Raw genomic sequence first — 27,812 nt, forward strand, 5'->3', positions numbered from 1 at the left:
AAAGCATTAGTACAGATAAGGTGTTAACGACCTGAAGATTAAGCAGCAGCAAGTACAAACATGAAAAAAAACAGTGGGTAAGCAAACTGAACAAATGACAATGAAATGAAATAAACAAAAGAAAAAAGAACAAAAATTGTAAAAAATGTAAAAAGGAAAAAGAAAAAATAACTAAAAATAAAAGTAAAATGGGGGGCCCGTCATGCTCTGAAATTATTGAACTCAATGTTCAGTCCAGCAGACTGTAGTGTGCCTAATCGGAAAATGAGATGCTGTTCCTCGAGCTTGCGTTGATGTTCACTGGAACACTGCAGCAAGCCCAGGATAGAGATGTGAGCATGAGTGCAGGGGGGAGTGTTGAAATGGCAAGCAACCGGAAGCTCAGGGTCCTGCTTGCGGACTGAGCGGAGGTGTTCCGCAAAGCGGTCACCCAGTTTGCGCTTGGTCTCCCCAATGTAGAGGAGACCACATTGTGAGCAGCGAATACAGTATACTACATTGAAAGAAGTACAAGTAAATCGCTGCTTTACCTGAAAGGAGTGTTTGGGGCCTGGAATAGTGAGGAGAGAGGAAGTAAATGGGCAGGTATTACACCTCCTGCGATTGCAGGGGAAGGTGCCATGGGACGGGGACGAGGTGGTGGGGGTAATGGAGGAGTGGACCAGGGTGTCGCGGAGGGAACGATCCTTTCGGAATGCTGACATGGGGAAGGGAGGGGAAGATGCGTTTGGTAGTGGCATCACGCTGGAGGTGGCAGAAATGGCGGAGGATGATCCTTTGGATATGGAGGCTGATGGGGTGGAAAGTGAGGACAAGGGGAACCCTGTCACGGTTCTGGGGGGGAGGGCAAGGGGTGAGGGTAGAGGTGCGGGAAATGGGCCGGACACGTTTGAGGGCCCTGTCAACAACAGTGGGGGGGATTCCTCGCTTGAGGAAAAAGGAGGTCATATCAGAAGCACCGTCATGGAAGGTAGCATCATCAGAGCAGATGCGTCGGAGACGGAGAAACTGGGAAAATGGAATGGAGTCCTTACAGGAGGTAGGGTGTGAAGAAGTGTAGTCCAGGTAACTGTGGGAGTCAGTGGGCTTATAATGGATATTAGTAGACAACCTATCCCCAGAGATGGAGACAGAGAAGTCGAGGAAGGGAAAGGATGTGCCAGAGATGGACCATGTAAAGGTGAGAGAAGGGTGGAAATTGGAAGCAAACTTTGCTCCATGACCTCTTGGTCAGCTATGTGGCCTTGTCCAATCTACACCTTCTCCTTTGTTATTTCTTTCCCCACCCCCCTCTCACTTGCTTATAACCTTTGACATTTCTAATATTTGCTAGTTCCGAAGAAGGGTCACTGACCCGAAACGTTAACTCTGCTTCTCTTTCCACAGATGCTGCCAGACCTGCTGAGTGGTTCCAGCATTTCTTGTTTTTATTCCTGCTTTATCCTTTACACTCACCTTGGCTCCTGTGCGCTTGTGCCCGATGTCTCAACACATCCTAGCCTCTAAAATATGCACAATGTGAGCTGGTGGCTGCAATTGTTAGGTCAAGTGATGGTGTCTCTTCATCTTCACTGTCTTCTTCCTCTTCCTCCCTGACTGGGAACCTCCAATTCTTGGGTATCTAAAATAAAACAGAGACAAGGTTTGGGTTGCAGTGAGAGGAGAGGGGAAAGTAGGACGTGCATGCTTACACTCTCTGCAACTTATCAATGAGAACAGATTGTGGGATATTGGAAAAGTGGGATGAGAGAAGAAGAATTAGGTATGCTGATACCCTCATCATCAATAGCTTCAGCCCTGTCTGTGGCCATGGCCTCAGCAAGCCCCTTCCCATGATGGCCAGCACTGTGTCCTGCATGGAGGTTAAAATATATAAGCGTGCTTGTCCTCCTCAGTTCTTTGCCGCTTGCTGCTGTTATGCACCACCTCCTCCTGCAAGAAAAATAGAAGTGTGTCAATGAATGTCCTGCAATATGTTGGGTGCTGTGGCTGTCGTGATTGCAGTGTGTGCAAGCTGTGAGTTGTGGATGTGAGGCTTGTAACACTGTTAAATGTCTGAGTGTGAGGTAAAGCATATGAATGTTAGGGTTGAGTCCTGATTGATAGATATTGTTGGTTGATGGGTGGAGTGTGGTGTGAATTGAGCAGCGGATGACCCTAGAGAGTGCAGCTCGTATGATATGCCATTTGAAGATGAACTCCCTCACCTTGACAACACGTTTGAGATTGTTAAACTTCTTCCAGCACTGCATCCATATTCTTGGAACAATACTCGCTGTTGCTCCTTCTTCCCACTGCCTCCTGAGCATCTGTCTGGAGGGCCTCCTGGCCCCTTGTTGATACAGGACCCTTCTCCCCCTTTCCACCCTTTTCACCAAGACCTCCATTGCAGTGTCTGAAATCCTTGGTGTACTCTCTCACATGTTCAGCCATTGCTTAATGTATTAGAGCATGGAATCAGTTTTCAAATTAATCCCACCACTTTTTTTAGCCACAATGCACCTCACTTTTAAGAAATGCAGGCTGCCTTTAAGTAGCGCTAGCCACTCATGATATGTGGCCCCTGCTGATGCGTGCAGACTATGAAAAGCTGGGGTAGCATTGGCTGCACGCAGCAATCATCTCATACGGCAGGCAGCACGAGTTTACTGTACTGCCTCCAACACAATGAATTGGCACAAGTTAATCATGCTCTGCAACCCCCTGCATCTGTTTTCAGGTCTCACCCAAATTAACTCCATTATCTGGTCATTATCACATTGCTGTTTGTGAGACCTGGCTGTGTACAAATTGGTTGCTGAATTTTCCTCCATTATAGCAGTGATTACATTTCAAAAGTATTTCATAGGCTGTTAAGCCCTTTGGGATGCCCTGAGGTCATGAAAGGTGCTAAATAAATGCAAGTCTTTCTTCCTTTATACAAATGTATGCACAATATTAGATGTATATGAGTTATGATTATTAGACTAACAGTGGAAATATCTGTAAATACTGATTCCACAATCTTTGTCATAATGTTATTTAATCAATATTAATGTCACTCTTGTAGCATTAAGTTGGTGGATAAAGCAGAGGTTTCTGAGAGATGGAGTGAGACAGAAGTAAATAGATTCTGATGAATGTCTTTTGGTTGGCTGAACCGTCAGATTCTTATAAATGAATGTTGGAAAAATGTGTTTTTATCGCCTCTTGGGAAATCTGAGCCAGGCAGAAAAGTGTGACAGTTTTTAATGCTATGGACATATTTAAAGTGTGATCTACGCTATATACAAAACTTTTAATATAAGGGATCGTGGGTACTCACCAGAAGACGAGAGGAACTCCAGGACGCCTGCAGCCAATCTCCATCACAGAGACAGGATTTCCAGTTACGGTAAAGATCACCTCCTCTCTCAACTCTTACGCCTGTCTCCTTTCAGGCTAGCATAGGGATTGTTTGCAATATCAGCCAATTTACTGTCCACACTGGATCAAGCAAGTTACTAATGCAATGTTCAGCAGGGTCCACACTGAACAGCAACAGCAATGAAACACTGCTGTCTGAATTCATTGCACTGCTGTGTTTTACAAAGTGCAGGGGCTCATTAATGGCATCCATGTGGTCATTTGGAGGGATAAGCATAACAACAGTAACAGTTTCTAAGGACATACACATAAAAACCATAACAAATGTATTCCAATTTCATTAACTTTCATGAATATGTGGTTTGAAATTTATGCTTTTTAGAATCATAGAATCACTGAATGGGAACAGCACAGAAGGAGACCATTTGGACTGTCATGTACATGCTGGCTCTCTGTAAGAGCTACTCAGCTAGTCTCTCTCCCCTGCCTTTTCCCTCGGCCCTCTAAATATTTTCTTTTCAGACCATTATCCAATTCCCTTTTGAAAGCCAAAATTGAATTTACTTACACTGCACGTTGCCGGGAAACCGGATCTGTAGTTCATTTGAGATGTTGAACGATGGTGTAGAAATTCCTTTTGATATTTTTTGCCTACTTTCTTAAGCCTCTCCCTTTTCTGCTGATCTGTGTCTATAATATTAAAGTGACTGTTAAATGATTTGCTGTCTTTTAAATAACACTGTGACATTTAAAACTTGCATTCATTTATTACAACAAATTGCATTTATAAAGTGGCTTTAATGTTGTATGCCAAGGTGCTTCATAGAAGCAAAAGAAAATAATGGACTGATTAGAAGGAGACCCTCACAGTATGGCCCAGCACCCAATGCCAGGACTTAATTCCTTGGAGGGCAACCTCAGGGCTATGTGAATTGGCACCTCTTCTGCCTGGAATGGGTGAGAGGTTGGCTGGCAGCAGTTAAATGAGGCCTGAGGAGTTAAAATATCGAAACTCACTTAGCGAAAACTGTCCCAGAGTCAAAATTGGGGCCTTTGTCTCCCGTTGGAAGAAACATAATTACTTCAGAATGCTGAACTATTTAATCACAGAGTGGTTTTAATGTGCACAAATATGAATTTACAACAAGTGATTATTTAAAAATCCTACCTATCTCTTGGGTCCTCTCTGGCTGCTCTTAAACCTTTCCTGTTGCTGCGTTAAGGTGGTATCTGAAGCCCAGAGATGCCAGTGGTACTTGGCGGCACTATGGTCTCATTAATCTCTTGGGAATGGGTTGTCCCTCATCTCGAAGCTTTTAAGATTCAAGAGCACTTGTCAGTGGGCTGCGTCACTACTACTGTAGGACATTAAGGGTGCCTTATAAAATTTCTTGCTTTATTAGGATAAAATGTTTTAGAGATACAGCACTGAAACAGGCCCTTCGGCCCACCAAGTCTGTGCTGACCATCAACCACCCATTTTACACTAATCCTACACTAATTCTATTTTCCTACAACATCCCCACCTGTCCCTATATTTCCCTACCACCTACCTATACTAGGGGCAATTGCTAATGGCCAATTTACCTATCAACCTGCAAGTCTTTGGTATGTGGGAGGAAACCGGAGCACCCGGAGGAAACCCACGCAGACACAGGGAGAACTTGCAAACTCCACACAGGCAGTACCCAGAATTGAACCCGGGTCGCTGGAGCTGTGAGGCTGCGGTGCTAACCACTGCGTCAAAAAACATACTATAAAGTAATGTCAAGGTAGAGGAATTACCGGAAGTAATGCCAAGCTTCAAACCATGTGTGTCAGACAAAAGACCTTGCCGACTTTAACTGTTTGTGTAGGCTGAAAACAGAATGTTTGGGACCGCTAGAGATAAGCAACTGAAGGAATGCACTGATACTGAGATGATGAATGATGAAGTCGTAATAGGGTACGTGTCCTGGTGAATCACCACAGAGATGAGCATGACTGGACACTGGGAAGGATTAATTGTATAAGAAATAGGATAAAAGAGCCCCTTCCGATCAAGTCTATATGGTGGAGAGAACCTGAAACAAGAGGACAAAGGGAAGACCGAAGACCAAAAGCTGCAAAAGAAGATGTGCACTCCCCGTCCAGGAATAAGATGGGAATTATATAGCCCACGTTAGACTGTAAATCGCTGTCAGAGTTTATTGTTTTAGTTTGAGTAAAGCTTAAAAAACTCGTTCTGACCTTGTCTCAATAAAATAGTTCCACAACTGAATTTTTGTCACGTCTGAACCTGTTGTAAGGGGTTAACACCTTATGGCTTACAGATCACAACTTACACGACGAGTGTGAGGGCAGTTTGGTCCTGCATCCTTATACCTACATGAGCAGGCATTGAAGAAAGCTTAGGTCACACGATCTATCACCAGGAAAGAGATCAGCATTATGATGCCGGACCATTTGTGCTAGGTCCTGTATCTATTTGCTTGCCAATCAGCAGGACAATAGACCTAATGGCACCAGTTAGATCCTGTCTTTGAGATATTGTCACCAAAGTTTCCTTGGAACAGAGAAAGCTGAGGGGAGATCTGATTGAAATGTACAAAATTTTGAGGGGCCTGGATAGAGTGGAGGTGAAGGGCCTATTTACCTTAGCAGAGAGGTCAGGTGACTAGGGGGCATAGAGTCTGCATTTAGGTAGGAGGCTGTGGGGTCTAACATTTCACATTTTTCGAGGTTGGCTAACAGGACAGTAGGGGTTTTCATCCGGGATTCCTCCCGGACTTCCTTTAACCTGCCCTCTTAGTAACATTTCCCCCTTCTCTTTCTAAACTTTTCCCAGCTGTGTGCCTGCCTGTCCCCTTTTGTTCTCGGCGGGGGTATCTCACAGTTCACCAGCCCTCAGCTGGAGGGTCTTCCTAACACTGGTACTGGACTTAGGGGTGCAGGTTTCACTGTAGGTTGGGATTTGCTTCAGCCTGGCACATGTGGCAACTCCTGCAGTACTCCACCACATCATTGTGGTGTTTTGGCCAGTCAAACTGCTGTTTTATGCGGGCTTTGGTCTTTTGTATACCGGCATGTACAGCCACTGGAGTCTCGTGGGCCCTTCTTAATATTTCTCCCCGGTATCTCTGTGGCACCACTAACTGGTGAACTACCATCCACTCCTTGCCCGCAGGTCTGTGAGGAGAACTCCATTTCCTCATCAGTACTTCATTCTTTAAATAGTAGCAATCAGGGACTCCCTCTGCTTCACTTTTAGACTGGGCAGCCTGTACTAACCCTTGCAATACTGGGTCGACTTGCTGAGCCTCAGCTAGGGAGAATCCATTTAATTAATTCCCTGGATCTCCTAACTTTCCAAAGAAAGTCTCGGACAGGCAGACCTCATGGTTATCTGCCTGCAGTGCCAATGCAGTCTCCTCTGGGAGAGCTGGTTTGATCATGGCCTGATCCACGACACACTCAGGGACTCTGCAGGGGACCATCTGCTGCCACTGCCCTGTCTCTCTGACCTCCTGCGGTCTTTCTTTCACTATTGGGGTGGGGGGGGAGGTGCTACCACCTTTGCCCCCACCAGATCATTACCTCAGAGCAGGTCAACCCCAGACAATCCCTATGGTCACCAGTCTAGAAACTAAGTCGCACTCTAGGTGCACCCAGTGTACAGATACAAGCATACACTGCCCTCCAATACCATTCACCACCATTTTGGTGTTCACTGCACTCTCTGGGGGAAAGGTCAGGTCTTTTCCCAGTAAAAGGGCCCTGTGTCCCTGAAAATAACTATGGGCTTGCTTGCCCCACTCGAGGGGTATGGTGTTACTTTCCCTTCAGACACAAAACCCTGATAACCTTCAGGAATCCTGTTAACTTTTCCTGCACTGGCCGTAGTAAGCTTCCTGGGTTGCACTCTTACTGCAGTTAAAGCCACAGCTTATTCTGTGCTTTCCATCAGGGTCCTGTCTGCACTGAGTGGGTGTGCCCTGATTAACCCTACCAGTTTCCTCTTTAGTTTCCAGCAGTCAGCTTGTAAATGCCCTTCATTATTACAATGGAAGCACACAGGTCTCCGGGTCTCACTCTTGCTCACAGCACCTACTTATTTTTGCTGGTGGAGGGCCCCCTGTGTCTCCTGCTTTCTTTTCTCTTCCAGGACTGCCTGGGCTCCTATCACCTTCCAACCTTTTGTCCTTTTCGGATTTGTGGGGGTGATTAGGAAAGGCTCTCCCCTGGGAAACTGACATATAAATTGAAGAAACTCGTCGGCCAGAACAGCTGCTTTCCAGGCTCCCTGAACCAGCTGTTCCTCTACATGGGTCTTTATTGAAAGTGGGAGAGAGTTTTTAAATTCCTCCAACAGGATTAATTCTCTGAGAGTCTCATAGCTGAGCTTTATTTTAAAAGCCCTCAGGCACTGGTCAAAAGCCAGCTGCTTACTTCTTTCAAACTCCAGTTTGATTAGCTTGCTTTTTAAGGGTTCTAAACTTTTGGCAATAGGCTTCCGGGTACTAATTCATATGCCCAGAGGATAGCATTTTTGGTCAGTTCATAATTAGATGAACTCTCATCTGACAACAAGGAATGAACCTCATGGGCTTTTCCAGTTAGTTTGCTTCGCAGTAAGAGAGACCAGGTCTAAGCTGGCCATTTTAGCTGCCTTGCCAATTTCTCAAAAGACACAAAAAATGCTTCCACGTCTTCCTCATTGAATTTTGGAATTAATTGAGCGAGTTTTAGCAATTTTGTACCCTGCCCTGAATTATGATCCTCCATATTGGCCATGCTTTCACTGGGGTTACTCTGTCACCCCCTAGTTAACTCAAGCTTCATCAACTCTCTCTCTTCGGATTCTTTCTGGAATATTCTTTCTCTCTCTCTCTCTCGTTCCTTCTCCTGTCTTTCTCTCTCCTCTCTCTCTCGTTCCTTCTCCTGTCTTTCATTCTCTTCACATTTCTTCTGGAAGGCTCTTTCTTTCTCCCTCTCTCTTTCCTCAAATTCAAGTTTCCTCTGTTCCAACTGTATCTTTGCTAACACTACCCTCTCGGAGTCTGCTTCTAACCTTGTTTCTGCCTCTTCAGATTCATGGAAAAAATGGTTGGCCACTAGCCTTATGAGTTCAGACTTCCTAGCCTTGCCATGTACAGCGATTCCACACTGCTCAGCCATTTTTCTCAACTCCTCCATAGACTGTGCTTTTAATTTATCCCAAGTTATTTCACCCTGGCTTGGACAGCTACTAGTTTCAGTTGCAGACATGTAAGTATCCAAGCACACACAACCACAAGAAAACCTGTATTAATCTTGCTCTTTTTTGATTGGGAACAATTTGGCTTCCCACTTCCAATTTCTCTCATTTGTCTTTGGGTAAAATCCCGGATGCTAGCACCCAAATTTCTGTTACGAGCAGGTGAGAAAGGTGTCTAGGGTCCCTTTTAGTCTTCATAGAAGCACTAGAGCACTAGCTCACCTGGTCTTATTATAACAGGATTTAATTTTAAACACACTGTGTTTTGAGCTCCCCCTTGGTGAATCCTTGTTCACCACTTTCCAATTATAAGGCAAAGAAATGAGCATGAGCAGGCTTTCGTAGATTTAAAGAAGAAGTGAAATTTATTAAAACTTAAACTCTAATATGGTTAATGCCTATGGAGGTACAATGCGCTGACACTAGCTTGCACCCATGATGCACACATGCAAATAGGGACAGAAAAGAGCAGAAGAAAAAATAAAGTAGAGAGCTTTGAGGCAATATCAGAAGAGTTTCTTGTGTACTGTGCTTCAAGCTCACTTTTGTAAGTAGTCTTGTTTTTCATTGGGGCCAGTATTCTTCTTAAACCTTGTTCATATAGGAAACTTTTCTCTCCTGGGGTTCATGTCTTCAATGGATCTTCAGTTCTGTGAGAAAGAGATCGGAGCAGATAGGAAAGAGGTGTTCTCAGTCCAGGAGAAAAGAGCTCCCTGAGTTCAAATTCCCAATGGCAAGTTCAAATTCAAAAAACTCCAACAGTCAGTTAGTCATATGACTAAACTGGTCTGACCATGTCTGTTTGTGTATTCAGCCATCTTAGTAGTTAACCTGGAATACTAGCCTCTCCACCTTCAACGTCTGGTAATGAAAAGTCCATTGTGGATTAAACTGGAGCAGGGAATGGCCACTTTGTCAGTTCCAAATACTGTCTGTTACTATGCAAAAAAGGTCTTTCCGGCGAGGGTATTGGCAATTCCTTGTGATCGGCTCTCTTTTCTTTCAAGCAGCAATTTTAAGTGTTAATGTTCATGTGGCGAAATAATGTGTGCCTCATTCTTGGCAGGTGGGGGCCTGCATGACACTGAACATTACGTGAATGCAAGCCCTTTCTGTCACATAAGCCAAGGGTTGATATGATGTGCTCCAACTTCCATATCAGTGTCATCTCTGATGTCTTGCATTTGAGAGGACTTTGGCATCCAGTAAAATTTGTGTTCCATATCCACCTGATGTCTCCTTTCCGCAGAAAAGGTGATAAAGGTGTTGCCCTTTATAAGTATAACATTTGTCATTTGTTTGATGAATGTGTACACTACTGTCAGCGTGATTTAGTCTTGCAGTAACTTGGAAAGACCAGCTGACATGAAAGCTTACTGCTGTGTAACCTCAATGCTAGAAGAGGCATTTCTGTTTGAGATGTTATTGTAAGGTCATTGTGCAGCGGATGGCACATCTGTGACAGTCCCTCTTCTGAAGTGTAGGTGGCAAAGACAGGTCTCCTCACAAATGCTGAGGTATGTATCTATAAATGCAGGTTCTGGGTTAGAAACATGCATAAACAAAACAACTCAGGTTTCACTACATTAACCTTTGCTGTCTGCTCATGAATTAATTTTCCTTTCCTCGATCACGTAGCATTATTGGAACACCCAAAGGAATTCCGATCCTCACCATTTTGTATGCACTGATTTAAATGACTGCAGCAATCAAGAATAGCAAAGCAACGTATTGGTAGGAAAAATAAAATGCAAAAATAGGAGATGACCCAACACAAAGAACTAACACACAGGGCAAATACACCGTGGTATAATTTCAAAAGCAAAGAAAAATTTGAGCTATCATGTTTATATCATTAGTATATTAAAATTACTTTTATAACTTTGTGTTAACATCTTGCATAGTAATCACAGACGATAGCTGCAAACATTAACAGAAAAACGTTGTACCAAAGACTAGAAATGAAAACACCTTGTTCAAAAATCTATTTATATTTCACCTCACTATTAAAAAAATAATTGATTACAGACTCTGATTAATATGTGGAAGGGAAACATAGTATCATCTGTGATTTGCATATAATTGAAAAGCAAGTTGGCTCCATAAGTGAACAAAATGTTCTGGTTGGAACTAAATAAACAAAATGAACCTGGTAACACGCACTATGGTTACACAACAACTTGAATTTATAAACAGGAAGAAACAGTTTTAGCATTCTGCAACAGCAGAAGTCAACCATGGTGCTTTTGAACATTTCCAGATATCATTTCATTACAACTGTGCTTCAGCATCTTTTTTGGCTAAACAATCTTTCGTGACTCTTGGTTATAAATAATTGCATCATACTGAACAGTTCATTCATAATCCATAAATAACTAAATGAGTGAGAATTTGGAGATAACATTGGGTAACAAAGTAATGTTCCTGGTAGCTGTTCATTTTTTCTTCCCCATCTTAGTTCTCTTCAACCTTTTTCTATTCCTTCTCTGGTGAAGAAGACAATTATTTTTCAAATTTTCAAGATCAGCAACACTCTCCCGCACCACTGCACCGCCCCCCCCCCAACCCAACCACCTACTTAGAAGGCTAAAGGGAACATGGTTGAGGTTGGGGGAGCCTGTATAATGTCCCCAACCTTAAAATGGTGGGTAGGTGCCAGAGTTTCTGGCCACATGCGGTAGGTGATGGAAATGTGCCATCGCGGTGTTTGTACTCACCTGCTCTGTACTGATTAGAGATTCTGTACTTATCCAGCAAAGTCTGGTGCAATCAGTGATGGAGGGAACCTGCTGGCCTGATCTTAGTGTAACTTATCTTATTGAATTGGAGGAACACCTGTTATAGGAACATAGGAGTTGGAATAGGCTAGTCAGCTCATCGAGCCTGCCCCGCCATTCAATATGATCATGGCTGATCATCCACTTCAATGCCTTTTTCCCACACTATCCTCATATCAGCTTATGTCATTTGCATTTAGAAATCTCTCTACTTTAAACATACTCAATGACTGAGCTTCCACAGCCCTCTGAGGTAAAGAATTCCAAAGATTCACAACCCTCTGTGTAAAGAAATTTCTCCTCATCTCTGTCCTAAATGGTTTCCCCCTTATTTTGAAATTGTGTGCCCTGGTTCTAGACTCCCCAGCCAGGGGAAACATCTTAGCTTCTTCTACCCTGTCTATCCCTTTAAGTATTTTGTAGGTTTCAATGAGATCATCTCTCATTCTTAGAAACTCTAGAGAATATAGGCCTAGTTTCCCCAATCTCTCTTCATAGGACAGTCCAGCCATCCTGGGAACAAGTATGGTGAACCTTTGTTGCACTCCCTCTATGGCAATAATACCCTTCCCAAGGTAAGGGGACCAAAACTGCACACAGTACTCCAAGTGCGGTTTAACCAAGGTTCTATACAATTGAAGCAAGACTTCACTACTCCTGTACTCAAATCCTCTTGCGATAAAGGTTAACATACCATTAGCCTTCCTAATTGCTTGCTGCACCTGCATGTTAGCTTTCAGTGACTTATTGACAAGGGTACCCAGGTCCCTTTGTACATCTACACTTTCCAGTCTTTTGCCATTTAAGAAATACTCTGTGCAACCGTTCTTCCTACCAAAGAGGATAACCTCACATTTTTCCACATTATATTCCATCTGCCATGTTCTTGACCACTCACTAAGTCTGTCCAAATCCCCTTGAAGTTGCTTTGTATCTTCCTCACAAAACAAATTCTCACCTAATTTTGTGTTATCCATGAACTTGGAAACACTACATTTGGTCCCCACATCCAAATCATTGAAATATATTGTGAACAGCTGGGGCCCAAGCACTGATCCCTGCGGTACCCCACTAGTCACAGCCAGCCAATGCGAGAATGACCCGTTTATTCCTATTCTCTGCTTTCTGCCTGTTAACCAATCCTTAATCCATGCCAGTATATTACCTCCTATCCCATGTGCTTTAATTTTGCTAACCAACCTCCTGTGGGGGACTTTATCAAAAGCCTTCTGAAAATCCAAGTATACCACATTCACCGACTCCCCTTTAGCAATTCTGTTAGTAACATCCTCAAAAAGCTCCAATAGGTTCGTCAAATATGATTTCCCTTTCATAAATCCATGTTGACTATGCCCAATCAGACATTATTATCCAAGTGTCCATTTATCACACCCTTTAGAATAGATTCTAGCATTTTCCCAACAACTGATATAAGGTTATGTGTTTTTATGGACAGAGATAGCTGTTTATATCACTGTCTGCTGAAAAGACGTGAGGTATGAGGCTAACACTCCCAGCATGTATCTATACATGCAACTGTATACAGCCCGCAAAATTCCGTTGCATGGCAGTTGTTTCTTTGGCGCAATGGGTAGCATTTTGGTTACAAAATAGTGACTGTGGCATGTGTACACTTCTGGTGCATGCTGCATCTTGGATAGGGTGTGCACGCTGGAAGAATGCAGAGTTGGCAGATCGTGATGTCAATTGGCGTGTAATACTGATTTGATGCCAACTGCGCCATTTTTGAGCTCTATGCTCCAGCTAATGCCCTCTCTTAACCTCGCACTGCTGAAAATGTGTTCAGCAGCAGGAAAGACTACGATCAATGCTACTTAAAGGAGCGTCAACTATTTTCTGGTTAGTTGTTGATTGATTTCTACTGGCTGTTTGTGAGTTTGTAGAAACGTTTGGTGGTTTGTACTGTTTATTTAGAGTTGCTGTAGTCTACAGGGAGTGGTGTGATAGGTGCTGAAGGATGTGGTCCTGACTTCAAGGATTCTGCACAAAACATTTGCTCCCAAATGCTTGGACTACATCATGACAAAGAGAATGATTAGAGGTGACATAGAGGAAGAAAAGCTGCTGGAAGAGGGAGGAGGAATGGAAGAAGGGCTCTCAGTAGGAAGTCATATCTGCCCAGGGTGTTCAGGGAGCAATTTTCCTACTTCGACCTCTGTGAGGAACAGTATGTCAGATGTCTCTGCTTCACTAAGGAAATCTACCACCTACCACAACAACTGCAGCCTCACAGCAAGATGAGGACGGCATTGCCAGTGGCTGTGAGGTTATCGTGGCCTTAAACATTTATGTATCAGGCTCCTTCTAGGCTGGAGCAGGCGATATTTGCAACATCTCCCAGTTCACCCTCCACTGTTGCATAAGGGAAGTCACTGAGACTGTATTTCAAGAGAACTGAATACATTTAATTCTCTCTTGCCAGAAAGAAGCAGGCAGAGTGAGCACATGGCTTTGCAAGGATAGCAGGCTTCCTCACAGTGCAAAGTGTTATTGCTTTTTGGGCACTGCATGTCAACTCTGAGATGTACTGCAATCGAAAAGGATTTCATTCCCTCAACGTCCAGCTGGTGTGTGACCATAGGTAGAGAATCATGCAGGTCAACGCCTGGTATCCTAACAGCAGTAATGATGCCTTTTTTCTGCAGCAGCCCACTGTACCATCTGCATTTGAACCACCATGATGAATCAGAGGGTCTGTACTGGATGACAAGGGCCATCTTTGACCACATGGCTGATAACTCTGCTGCACAACCCATGCACACCTGAGCAGCATGCATATAACAAAAGCCGTGCTCCCATTTGATATGTAAATGAGCTGACCATTGCGTAAATAATCCTTATGCTGCCTAGACTGCACTGGAGGAGGACTGTAGTACCAACACATCCCCTTTCTGATTGGGCTGTCCATGATTAATTTATCTGCAATACCTGTGAACACAACCCCAATTTTCCATTCACCAACAGTGCTACATCTTACCTTCCCTCTGTTAGTGAACTTTACAGTATCTGCTTGGCTACTATACTAAAATAAAAACGAACTCAAAATAAATCAAACATAGCCATATTGCATACCGATGTCAACTAATCACCCTTATGCATTCCCTTATTGCCTGTCTTCTGTGTGTCTTTGCCTGTACTAGTGATCCTACGCAGTGCTGCCAAGTGGTTGCAGCATGACTGGTGGAGGCCGTTGAACTTCAGTGGGGGAGACCGCAGATGGCCTTGCAGATGACATCGACTACCTCTGGCACTAGAGGCTCAGCCTCAGACTGTACCACCTCGACGTGGATGCCAGTAGTCTGGGCTGGCTGGATGACAGGCAACAGCAAGGACATTGGCAGAGTTGCAGGGGTGGGAGGACAAATGCTGTCATCCTGAGAGAGGACAGCAGATGCATACTCCACAGTGCCACGGGCACACTCCCAGGTGTCACTTCAGCAATTCTAAAATGTGTTGAAGGAGAGATTGTGGACTGCTATGACACCTTGCCAGCCCCTTTGCGCACTGACTGGTATCTACAGCTATGATGGCAGAAGTCTGAGCTTGCGTGGCAGCAAACTGAGATTGCATGACTTCAGTCTGAGCTTCCACTGCAGCACCCAAACGCTGGGTCGCTTCCTCTTGTGTTGCAATGCTAGGACATCGGCCATTAGACACTAGGTCATGGATGGGTCCACAAGTGTTCTCTACTTATATGCTGGAGAAGATGGGCTCCAAAGCCCTGTGTCAAGTTGGTGCCAGACTCCTCAATGTTTATGAGTTGGTATCAAAGGCTCACAGGCAAAAATTCAGGAATTTAAGAAACATTTATGGATTTTGCTAGAGAGAAGGAAATGTTTTTTGATCGGTGGTATCGGTCAATGAAGATTCAGTAAGACTTTGAGAGCCTTAGGGAAGTAATCCTAATATAAGAATTTAAAAATAGTATCCCTGTAGGAATAAGATCCCACCTGGAAGAACATGAAGTGGATAAAATAAGGGTGCCGCAACAATGGCAGATGATTTTGAATTGACCCCAAAAGCAGCAGTTACAGGCCCAAGTTTGGAAACTTTCAGAGAAGTTGGGGAGATAGGAAAATTATGAAAAAAATTGGTTTTAGTGACAGAAAGGGTAAAAGAGAGGATACAGGCAATCTTCAGAGTAGTAAGAAAGATAGTCACGAGACTAGGGTTGAGTCAAAAGGACCAATGTGTTATTTTTGTAATAAAAGAGGGCATATAAAATCAGAAAGTGGGAAGTTAAAAGGCAAACTGGTTGTTGTGGTAGCTTTACTGAAAACCTGTCCTGAAAAGGATACCCCAACAGGTGGCGCTGCTGACAAGCCAGTGGCCTTAGCTATTATGAATAGTGAGCAGAGGTGTGCTGCCCTGTATGCTAATGAATTCAGGCAGGCCCCTGAAGGTTATAGATGTTTTGTGTTCAAGGGTAAGGTTTTCCCATATCTGTCAGGTGAGGCGGGCAAGCTGATTGTGCTGCTTAGAGATACGGGGCGACCCACTCATTAATAGTAGAAAAGGATGTAACTTTTCCCCCAAGTAGTTCCATAAATGTAGAAGTTATAGTGCAGAGCACTGAGGGATGTTATTTATCTGTTCCATTGTATAAGGTTAACTTCCAATGTGATTTAGTCACCAGTCTGGTAACAGTGGGAATGGTCCCTGATTTGCATATTGACGGGTTGGATTTGTTGTTAGGAAATTACTTAGCTAGGGATAAGATATTGGTGTCTTCAGTAGTTTCTGAAAAGCCAGTTGAGGTTGCTGAAACTGAAGTTTTGCAGGAGGAACGTGCCGGAATATTCCCTGATTGTGTAGCGACAAGATCCCAGGCTCATAGGGTTAAACAAGATGAGAAAGACTCAGTGGTTAAAAAGGAAAAGCCAGTTGTCTGGCTGGCTGAAACCTTTTTCAGGATTTTGAATACCAAGGCTGAATCGTTTAGCGGATTGTCTTTGATTTTGGCATAACAGGAAGACCTTGATTTAAAGAAAATATCTGAGGCAGCGTGTTCTGAGAGGGAGGCTGAGACAATTCCTGAGTGCAATTATGTTAAGAGTGACATTCTAATGAGAAAGTGGAGACCTCCCCAGAAACTCACAGATGAGGATTGGGCGACATGTTTCGATAGAGGATCTGGATCGGCGCAGGCTTGGAGGGCCGAAGGGCCTGTTCCTGTGCTGTAATTTTCTTTGTTCTTTGAGTTCATCAGCTTGTTGTTCCCCCAGGGTACTCTCGTGAAATTTTGAAAATTGCCCATGAGATTCCAACGGCACAGCATGTGGGTATTCGAAAGACTGCCAGGATAAGACAGCACTTTTATTGGCCAGGCTTTCATAAATGATGTGGTTGAATTTTGCCCAACTTGCCATACATGACAGGTAGTTGGGAAGCCACAGCCTTTGATTAAGCCAGCCTCATTAATACCGATACCTGCTTTTGATGAACCAGTTAGTAGGGTTCTTGTGGATTGTGTTGGACCCTTATCTACAACTAAGTCAGGTCACAAGTTTCTCCTACCATCATGGATTTGTCCACTCAATTTCCAGAGTTAATACCTTTGATAAACATCACAGTGGAAGTTGTGATTGATGGGTTAATTCAGTTTTTCACTCGATATGGATTGACAAAAAAAATTCAGTTGGACCAAGGGTTGAATTTCATGTCAGGGGTATTTCAAGAGGTCATGTGTATATTTGGGAGTGAAACAGCTCAAATCATCCGCCTATCACCTATAGGCACAAGATGCTTTGGAAAGGTATTACCAAAACCTAAAGAGTATGATTACGGCCTATTGTTTTGAGTATCCTCATGATTGGCATAAGGAGATATCATTTTTATTTTTGCCACCAGGGACACATCAAATAAGTCCATTGGTTTCAGTCCATTTGAATTGGTCTATGGGCATGAGGTTAGGGGAACCCTTAAACTCATTAAGGAGAGATTTGTAGCACAGGAAGAGGAAAATACCCTCTTAGATTATGTGTCAGATTTTTGAGAGAGACTCACAAAAGCTTGTGAGATGGCCAGAGAACATCTCAAGGTTTCTCAGCAAGTGATGAAAACCCAAGCGGATAGAACAGCTAAGCCATGTAGTTTTCAGCCTGGAGACAAGGTGCTAGTTTTGTTGCCTTTGTCTGAGAAACCATTGAAAGTTAGATTCAGTGGACCTTATTTCATTAAGAGGAAACTCAGTGAGGTGAACTATTTGGTTAGTACACCAGACAGACAGAAAAGTCAAAGGGTGTGTCATGTGAATATGTTGAATAGATACTGTGACCGTGAACCTTGTAAATATATGCCAAACGGCAGAAGAGGAGGATAAAGATATTAATGAACTGGATGAAGAGGCAAAGACTGAGAACTCTCAGATTGAGCCCCATGTGGTGAAATTGGCAAACACAGAAGTGTTAGAAAGTTCAGATACAGTTCTACACTATCTTCCTGAACAACATAAAAGGGACACAGCTGAGCTGTTAAAAGAGTTTAAAGCCATATGTGCAGATAAGCCAGGTTGAACTCCTTTGGCTATTCATGGGGTTGATGTAGGGACAACTACACCCATTAAACAGAACCCGTATCGACTTAATCCTGATAAATTGGCTCAGGTCAGAGAAGAGCTCAATATATTTTAAAGACCAATATAATTGAATCTAGTCAAAGTTGCTGGAGTTCTTAAGTTGTGCTGGTACAAAAGCCAGACAGTTCCAGAAGATTGATTATTGGAAAGTCAATGCAGTAACTAAAACAGAGCCTTATTCAATCCCACGACTTGAGGATTGCATTGACAGAATGGGGAATTCAGTCTTTATTAGCAAGATTGATTTTCTGAAAGGATATTGGCAACTCCCTTTGACTGACCAAGCTAAAGAAATTTCTGCCTTTGTGACTCCAGATGGCCTATTTCAGTTTAAGGTCATGCTGTTTCGTGTGAAAAATGCACCAGCCACAGTTCAAAGATTGACCAACCAGGTGATTCTGGACTAAGCACTTGTGTTGTGTACCTTGATGATCTGTTGGTATACAGTGTGTCACGTAGCGATGATACAACATTCACGGACTAACTCTGAAGAGTTATGAAAAAACAGACTTTGTCTTTAAAAAATGAACCTTTATGTTTAAAAGTGAACGATAGTCCAAAATAGCCATCGAGAAAAAAGGGGAATGGGCCTTTTGTGTATCCAAGCAGTCTGACAAAGACAAAGAAAAAAATCTTCAAAACCAAAAGGTGTAAATGAAACCCATCTTACACCGATCCTTAAAAATTTCAGAATTGAATGTCTTCTCCTAAAATAAAGGAGGTTTGAAGTAGCCACTTCCTGGGCAATTGTGCAATCACCATGGGAAGAAACCAGAATGTCTCCTAACAGGAAGTGAGAAGTGACACAGTTTTACCTTTAAAAAGGACAGCCAGAGAGAGAGAGAGAGCGAGACTAACCCAGAAAGTGAAGTTACTTGTAACAATTGGCATTCCAGGAAGCCAGAAAGCACAGGCCCTGCTGAAAAAATCTGACATCTACATTATACAACAGAGAGAGCTAGAACTGGCCACCATTTTCAACCGAACCTTCAATCAAGAGAGCAATCTACAATCATATCAGGCCTGCAACCATCTAGAACTTGAGTCTCAAGAGAATTCAACAGGTTTATTATAACCCTTCTCTCTCATTAAAACCCACCGACCTCTTTCCCTTCTGTAAGTGTTTCTTCTTGTGTGTGTGTGTGCGCGCGCGAGCGAATGTGTGAGTGAAGGTGGTTGAGACAATTTCAGGATAAGGCGTATTGATCAATAAACAATTGACTTTCTGTTTTTAAAAACCTGAAGGAAAACCTGTCGCTGTCTGTTTATTTGAAAAATAAAACACCAAGGGGCTAAACTCTAATTCAAATACACTTGCTGCAGTCAGGTGGGGAGTTGAACAGTGAGAACCACCCATGTCACACATGTGCTGTAACAAGGGACACTTGGGAGGAACGTGTTGAACACTTAATGACTCTGTTCGACAAGTTAGAGAAAGCCAATTTGGTAATAAACTTAGAAAAGTGCAAGTTTGCCAAGGCTAAGGTCACCTATTTGGGGCATGTCATGTGTCAAGGTCAAGTGTTGCCTAGAGAAGCTAAGATTCAGGTGATAATAGACTTTCTAGTCCGTAAGTCAAAAAAGGAAATACTACGATTCTTAGGGATATGTGGGTTCTACCGGAAGTCCATTCCTAACTTCAGTACAGTAGTTACCCCACTGATGAATTTGTTAAAAAAGAGTGTCAGGTCCAGTGGACAGAACTCTGTCAAATGGCATTTGAGAAATTAAAGTCCATTTTAATAAATGAACCCGTCCTGGTGGCAACAAATTTTAGCAAGCCTTTAAAGTCGTTATTGATGCCAATGATTTAGGAGTAGGAGCAGTATTACTCCAAGCTGAAGACGTTGGTATTGAACGGCCAGTCATTTACTTCTCTAGAAGACTAAATAAGTACCAAAAGAGGAACTCCGCTATTGAAAAGGACGCTTTAGGTCTTGTATTGGCTTCTCAACATTCTGAAGTATACGTTAAGGGGAAATACCTGTTTAGACCAATCATAATCCATTGAAGTTTTCAGAAAAATTCAAGACCAAGAATGCAAGATTATTCCAATGGAGTTTAATGTTACAACCATTTACCTTAAAGATTGCACATTACATGAAAAAGCAACATGCAGTTGTGCTTGTCTCCCACTGCTTAGGTGCTGCTGCCTGCAGTTCTGCCCCACCTTGTTCTGCAAGAAAGAGGGAAGTGCAGCAGTGAGTGTGACACAATATGTTTGGGTAATGTGTCTGTTGTAGTTGAATAGCTGTCAAAGTGTGCAAGCTGTGAGATGTGGGTGTCAGTTTGCAGCAGTGCTAAGTGTGTGAGGGTGAAGTGAAAGTATGAATATGAAGTATGAGTCATGATTGATAGAGATTGTTGGGTAGGTGAGTGAAGGCAGGTGGTGAATTGAGCATTGTGTGGGGCTAGTGGTTCAGTTGTAAGGATATGGCATTTGCAGAGGCATTCACTGACCTTGACTATTCTTGTGAGGTCATTGAACTTCTTTCAGCACTGCATCCAGATCCTCAGGGCTACACAGGGGAATTGACTGTGTCAGCTATCTGCTCCCACTGCCTTCACAGTGTCTGTCTAGAGGGCCTGCTGGTCTCCTGTGGGTATAGGACATCTCTCCTCCTGTCCACCTCATGCACCATGGCCTCTAGTGCTGAGTCTAATAACCTTTGAGCACACTCTCTGCCTTGTTGCACCATTAGTCAGTGTTCTTCCCACTCAGAATGTTTTCTGTAACCAGTTCCTGCACCTGCTGCAGCGAGAATACAACTCCCCTTTATGAGGTGCAGGCAGATTTTAAGTAGAACAGGCTAGCTTTAAGTGATATTAGCTTTGCATGTGCTTGGGCTCCCATGTTGAGGCGTACAGCCACTCAACAGCGTGTTTAGCACTGGCTGCATATGAGTAGCATTTAATAAGCAGCACAAAGTTAGCGATCTGCCTGCAGCGGAAGGAATGAATGTGGGTTAATCATGCATCGCAATGCCTGTGCCTGTTTTGGCCCTCATCCAATTGTCCCCCTTCCTTCATTGGGGGTCCAGGCTGCTTTCTTGGCCTGAATGCCACTGGTGAAATGAACATTTGCCTTTCTTGAGGCCAATGTATTTCAAATGATTCAGTGTACTAGCCACCACCAGGTCCTGACTGAATCACGTGAGTGGGATCTCCCAGTGTGGTTTCCATTATTTGCCTTGCCAGATGTGAATGGAGCATCTGTTCTTACAAGCCAAAGAAGAAATTCCTGGAAATAGAGGAGATCCACCATTTTTGTGTCTCCATCATTTTCTGTCGGGTTTTTCAGTCTCCTGCTGGAGATAGGGCAGGTGAAAGTGGAACCTCAAGGAATTTTGGCTTCACATTTCTTAGAAAGGCTTGAAAGTAGCTCTCATCAGGTATGAATTATATATAGGTAATGACGGATTATATACAGTTATGAATTTTATTTAACATTCATGCCTCATAGGTGCCAGAACAATGACCATCTCTAACAAGAGAGAATCTAACCACCTCTCCTTGACATTCAAAGGCATTACCATCGCTGAATTCTCCACCATCAACATCCTTGGGGGTGACCTTAGACCAGAAATTTAACTGGGCCAGCCATAGAGAGCTTAGGACCTAGGCAGCTGAAGGCACGGCCACCAATGGTGGAACAATTAAAATCGGGGATGCTCAACAGACCAGAATTAGATAAGGGCAGATATCTTGGAGGGTTGTTGGGTTGGAGGAGATTACCGAGATAGGGAGGATCCGGTCCATGGAGGCATTTGAAAACAAGGATGAAAATTTTAAAACAGAGGTGTTCTTCACCAGCAGCCAGTGTAGGGCAATAAACACAGGGGTGATGGGTGGACAGGACTTGGTGTGAGTAAGGACATGGCCAGCAGAGTTTTGGATGACCTCAAGGTTCCGAAGGATATAATGTGGGAGGCTGGCCAGGAGTGGAATAGTCAAGTCTAGAGGTAACAAAGGAATGATTGAGGGTTTTAGCCTGAAGCAGTAGGAGCTAACCTGACCCTCATGGAGAAGACAGTGCTCGCCATTATTGGGGCACCCAATTGCTGAGGCCGTGGCTAGTAGAAGGGCTGAAAGCATCGAGGATGATGGTTTCCTCATACTGAATCCTTCTTCTCAAATCCCACCTCCCTCTCATCCCATACTCTTTTCTGATTTACAAGCTGCAGATTGGATATGCATGCACCTCTTACTTCCCCCATCTCCCACACCATAACCTCACCCTGGTACCTTTCTCCTTTCAGATTCCTAAGAGTTGCAACCTGATCAGGTAGTGCATGAACAGCAACAACAGTGATGAAGTCAAAGCACCATCACTTGATTTCACACTCATAGCCACCAGTACAGATACTGACACTGCATGTAATTTAAGAGGATAATATGACAGTGGGATCTGCAAGTGGGCATAACTGGGCTGCAGCCAGGGCAGGTACAGGTGCCAGCTTTCCAGAGGTCGAGGCTGCACATGGGTTCTACTGCAGAAAATTCAGATGACCACTTCGATGGGGCAGCATACAGAACACTGATGGGTATGTACGTGAAATGCTTAGCGCTTTGTGAAGCCTGTGGTAAAAGTCAAGGAGCATGGAGGGCTGTGCACAGAGCTAGGAGCCCATTCTTTTTGTCATGGAACTGGTGGCCAACTCCATCAGCACACTTGAAGACCCAACAATGATGCTGTGTCTGATGGTCACTTTCTTAGCTTCCATTGCAGCACAGGCAGCTTCCACCAGATATCTAAGTGCTGTAGTGGAAGCTTAGACTGCAGTCATGCAATCGCACCTTGTTGGCCAAGCTCAGACTGCACCATCGTGGCTGTGGATTACAGTGCTCAAAGCAGCTTGCAGGGTGTTATAAAAGCAAAATACTACAGATGTTGGAAATCTGACATACAAACAGAAAGTGCTGGAAATAGCAGGTCAGGCAGCATCTATGGCGAGAGCAGTGTTACAAGCAGGGTGTTATAGCAGCCCATCAATCTGTCCTCCAGCAGGTTAGGATTGCTGAGGCGCTGCCCTGGGGAAGTGGCAATGGCTCCATGGATCACGATCTGCTGTCCTTTCTCAGGAAGTCTGCATTCATCCTCCCACCATCACTGCTCCACTAGTATCCTTGCTGTTGCCTGTCAGCCAGATTGCTGCCACCCATGCCTAGATGGTACAGTCCAAAGCCAGATATTCTAGGGCCAGAGTCATTCAACGGCGTCCTTCAAGGCCATCTGCAATCTCCCCACTGAAAGTCAGCAGCCATGCACCAGCCATGCTGCAGCCACTAGGGTAGCACTGCATAGGAGCCCCAGGACAGGCAAAGGCACACAGAAGACAGGCATTAAGGGAATACACAAGGGTGATCAGTTGACTTTTGCATGCAAATGGAATGATTTGATTTATAAATTTGGTTTGGAATGTTTATTTTGTGCTGTATTTTATTCTTGCATTATGGCTAAGCAGACATTATGATGGTCAGTGACAGAGGGTAGGTAAGATGTGGGACTGTTGGTGAAGTTATGGTTCCTGGTATCAGACTCCGATGAATTCTTCACGGACAAGCCGGCCAGCAAAGGGCTTTCCAGTTTGCCTCCTCTCCTCTTCCTCATGCTTCTGTTCCTCAGCTGCTTGGCATATAGCTGGTGGTAAGGCTTGTCCCCTCATGATGGCGAGGTTGTACAACATGCAGAACACCATGATAAATCTTGACATCCATTCTGCTGAGTACTGCAGGGATCTTCCAGAGCGGTCCAGGCAGCGGAAATGTCATTTCAACATTCCAATAGTCTGCTCTATCACATGTTGTGTGACAGCATGCCTTTCATTGTATGCATGCTGCACACATGTGCCAGGGTTGTGCATCAGAGTCATCAGCCATGTGGTCAGTAGATATCCCTTGTTGTCTAGTCACCACCCTTTAGTTTGCCCTGGTGGCTCAAATGCAGCTGGCACAGCGGACTGTGGCAGAATGAAGGCATCATGACTGCTGCCAGAATATCGGGTACTGACCTGCATGATTCTCTGCCTATGGTCACACAACCGTTGGACATTGAGGGAGTGGAATTCCTTTTGGTTCTGGTATAGGGCAGAGTTGACATGCAGCGCCACAAGATGATGTTTGTGTAGACAATGGCATCCTGCAGCATGGGGAAGCCTGCAATCCCAGTGAAGCTGTGTGCTTGCAAGAGAGAATGAAATGTAGTTAACTCTCAATGAATAGTGAGTGTCAGTGACCTATCTCACAGCAAAAATGCAAGATGTTGCAAATATCTCCAGCTCCAGCCTAGGAGCCAGATGCATAAAAGTTCATCATCACAGTCACCTTCACAGCCAAGTCACTGGCAATGTAACCCCTGTGTGATCTGAAGTTGCAGTTGTGACTGCAGCAGCAGGCAGATTTCAGTAAGAATATTTTAATGAGGTGCAGAGAGTGCACACATTTTACCTGTCTGAGATTCTGGTAGAATTGCTCCCTGAACACCCAGGAGGATATGGCCGTCTGCTGACAGCATTTCTTCACCCCCCTCCCCCCCAATTCCTTCTTCTCCCTCTTCTAGCTTCTTGTCCTGCTCTGGCTTCTCAATCTCCACGTCATCTGCATTCTGCTACTAGGGTGCCTACATCTGCCAGGAAGGAGCTTGTGCAGAAGCCTTGAAATCAGCCAAAAAACCTTTGAGCATCTGCCACACCTCTCCTTGTAGATTTTAAACAACTACAGAAAGCACCAAACAGTTGTAGAATTGTAGCAACAGCCAGAAGAAAATCAACCAGAAATTAATCTGTAAGTAGTTGACGATCCCACTAGTGGAGGGTGCTGGGGTGGGGTGGGGAGGAGGGGGCAGGGGGGGAAGGTAATGCAAGGGGGTAGTGCCTTTTTTTAACTCATTCATTGAATGTGGCCATCACTGGCTAGGCCAGCATTTATTACCCATCCCTAATTGCACTTGAGAAGGTGGTGGTGAGCTGCCTTCTTAAACCGCTGCAGTCCTTGTGGTGTAGGTATACCCACAGTGCTGTTAGGAAGGGAGTTCCAGGATTTTGACTCAGCGTCAGTGAAGGAACGGTGCTTTAGTTCTAAGTCAGGATGGTGTGTGGCATGGAGGGGAACTTGCAGGTGGTGGTGTTCCAATGCATCTGCTACCCTTGTCCTTCTTGATGGCAGAGGTCACGGGTTTGGAAGGTGCTGTCGAAGGAGGCTTGGCGAGTTGCTGCAGTAGATGGTGCACACTGCTGCCACTGTGTGCTGGTGGTGAAGGGAGTGAATTTTGAAGGTGGTGGATGGGGTGCCAATCAAGCAGGCCATTTTATCCCGGATGGTGTTGAGCTTCTTGAGTGTTGTTGGAGCTGCACCCATCTAAGCAAGTGGACAGTATTCCATCACACTCCTGACTTGTGCCTTGTAGATGGTGGACAGTATTTGGGGAGACAGGAGGTGAGTTACTTGTCACAGAATTCCCAGCCTCTGACCTGCTTTTGTAGCCAAAGTATTTATGTGGCTGGTCCAGTTCAGTTTCTGGTCAATGGTGACTCCCAGGATGTTGATAGTGGGGGATTCAGCGATGAGTAATGCCATTGAACACCAAGGGGAGATGGTTCGATTCTCTCTTGTTGGAGATGGTCATTGCCTGGCACTTGTGTGGTGCGAATGTTACTTGCCACTTATCAGCCCAAGCCTGGATGTTGCTGGGCTGCTTCAGTATCTGAGGAGTCATGAATGGTGCTGAACATTGTGCAATCATCAGTGAACATCCCCACTTCTGCCCTTATGATGGAGGGAAGGTCATTGATGAAGCAGCTGAAGATGGTTGGGCCTCGGACACTACCCTGAGGAACTCCTGCAGTGATGTCCTGGAACTGAGATGATTGACCTCCAACAACCACAACCACCTTCCTTTGTGCTAGGTATGACTCTAACCAGCAAAGAGCTTTCCCAAGAATCCCATTGACTCCAGTTTTGTGAGGGCTCCTTGATGCCACACTTGGTCAAATGCTGCCTTGATGTCAAGGGCAGTCACTCTCACCTTACCTCTGGAGTTCAGCTTTATTGTTCATGTTTGGACCAAGGCTGTAATGAGATCAGGAGCTGAGTGACCCTGGCAGAACCCAAACTGAGTGTCAGTGAGCAGGTTATTGATGAGCAAGTACCACTTGATAGTACTGCTGACTATGTCTTTCATCGCTTTGCTGATGATCAAGACTAGACTGATAGGGCCGTAATTGGCCGGGTTGGATCTGTCCTGCTTTTTGTGTACAGGACATACTTGGGCAATTTTCTACATTGCTGGGTAGACGCCAGTGTTGTAGCTGTACTGGAACAGCTTGGCTAGGGATGCAGCTCGTTCTGGAGCACAAGTCTTCAGTACTATTGCTGGAATATTGTCAGGGCCCATAACCTTTGCAGTATCCAGTGCCTTCAGTCGTTCCTTGATATCATGTGGAGTGTATCAAATTGGCTGAAGACTGGCATCTGTGAAGCTGGGCAGGTCAGGGGGAGGCTGAAATGGATCATCTACTCGGCACTTCTGGTTGAAGATGGCTGCAAATGCTTCAGCCTTGGCTTTTGCACTAATGTGCTGGGCTCCCCCATCGTTGAGGATGGGGATATTTGTGGAGCCTCCTCCTCCTGTTAGTTGTTTAATTGTCTAGCCCCATTCACGACTTGATGTGGCAGGACTGCAGAGCTTATATCTGATCCATTGGTTGCAGGATCGCTCGGCCCTGTCAATCTCATGCTGCTTCCACTGTTTGGCATGCAAGTACTCCTGTGTTGTAGCTTCACCAGGCTAACAGCTCATTTTTAGATATGTCTGGTGCTGCTCCTGGCATGCCCATCTCCACTATTTATTGAACCAGGGTTGGTCCCCTGGCTTGATGGTAATGGCAGAGTTGGGAAGATGCCGGGCCATGACGTTACAGATTGTGGTCAGATACAATTCTGCTGCTGCTGATGGCCCACAGCAGCTCATGGATGCCCAGTTTTGAGTTGCTAGATCTGTTCGAAAACTATCCCATTTAGCACAGTGTTAGTACCATGCAACATGATGGTAGGTATTCTCAATGTGAAGACGGGACTTTGTCTCCATAAGGACCTTGCGGTTGTCACTCCTACCAATACTGTCATGGACAGATGCATCTGCAACAGGTAAACTGGTGAGGACGAGGTCAAGTAGGTTTTCCCTCTTATTGGTTCTTGCAGACCCAGTCTAGTAGCTATGTCCTTTAGGACTTGGCCAGCTCGTTCAGTAGTAGTTCTACTGAGCCACTCTTGGTGATGGACATTGACGTCCCCCACCCAGAGTACATTTTGTGCCCTGGCTACTTCTTCCAATTGGTGTTCAACATGGAGAAGTACTGATTCATCAGCTGAGGGTCGGGGTAGGGGTGTTGGCAATAGGTGGTAATCAGCAGGAGATTTCCTTGCCCATGTTTGACCTGATGCCATGAGACATCATGAGGTCCAGAGTCAATGTTGAGGACTCCCAGGGCAATTCCCTCTCCCCAACTATATACCACTGTACCGCTACCTCTGCTGGGTATGTCCTGTTCCACCGGATGGTACAGGGATGGTGATGGTGGTCTCAGGGACATTGTCTGCAACATATGATTCCGTGAGCATGACTATGTCAGGCTGTTGCTTGATGGGTCTGTAAGACAGCTCTTCCAATTTTGGCACAAGCCCCCATATGTTAGTAAGGAGGACTTTGCAGGGTCGACAGGGCTGGGTTTGCCGTTGTCGGTTCCAGTGCCTAGGTTGTGCCAGGTGGTCCATCCAGTTTCATTCTTTTTCTTACACTTTGATACAACTGAGTGGCTTGGTAGGCCATTTCAGAGGACAGTTAAGAGTCAACCACATT

General features: G+C 44.6%; 1 protein-coding gene across 3 annotated transcripts in view; it reads right to left on the reverse strand.

The window, feature by feature from the left end:
- Positions 1–27,812, reverse strand: part of LOC137376119 (spermatogenesis-associated protein 7 homolog) — a 181,588-nt gene that overhangs the window by 104,669 nt on the left and 49,107 nt on the right. For all 3 annotated transcript variants that reach the window (XM_068044129.1, XM_068044127.1, XM_068044128.1), the window contains one exon: positions 3,914–4,035. In XM_068044129.1, the coding sequence (XP_067900230.1) occupies positions 3,914–4,035 (122 nt within the window). The remainder of the gene's footprint in view (positions 1–3,913; positions 4,036–27,812) is intronic.

Source organism: Heterodontus francisci, chromosome 13 (genome assembly GCF_036365525.1).
Source record: "Heterodontus francisci isolate sHetFra1 chromosome 13, sHetFra1.hap1, whole genome shotgun sequence".
Taxonomy (NCBI): Eukaryota; Metazoa; Chordata; class Chondrichthyes; order Heterodontiformes; family Heterodontidae; genus Heterodontus; species Heterodontus francisci.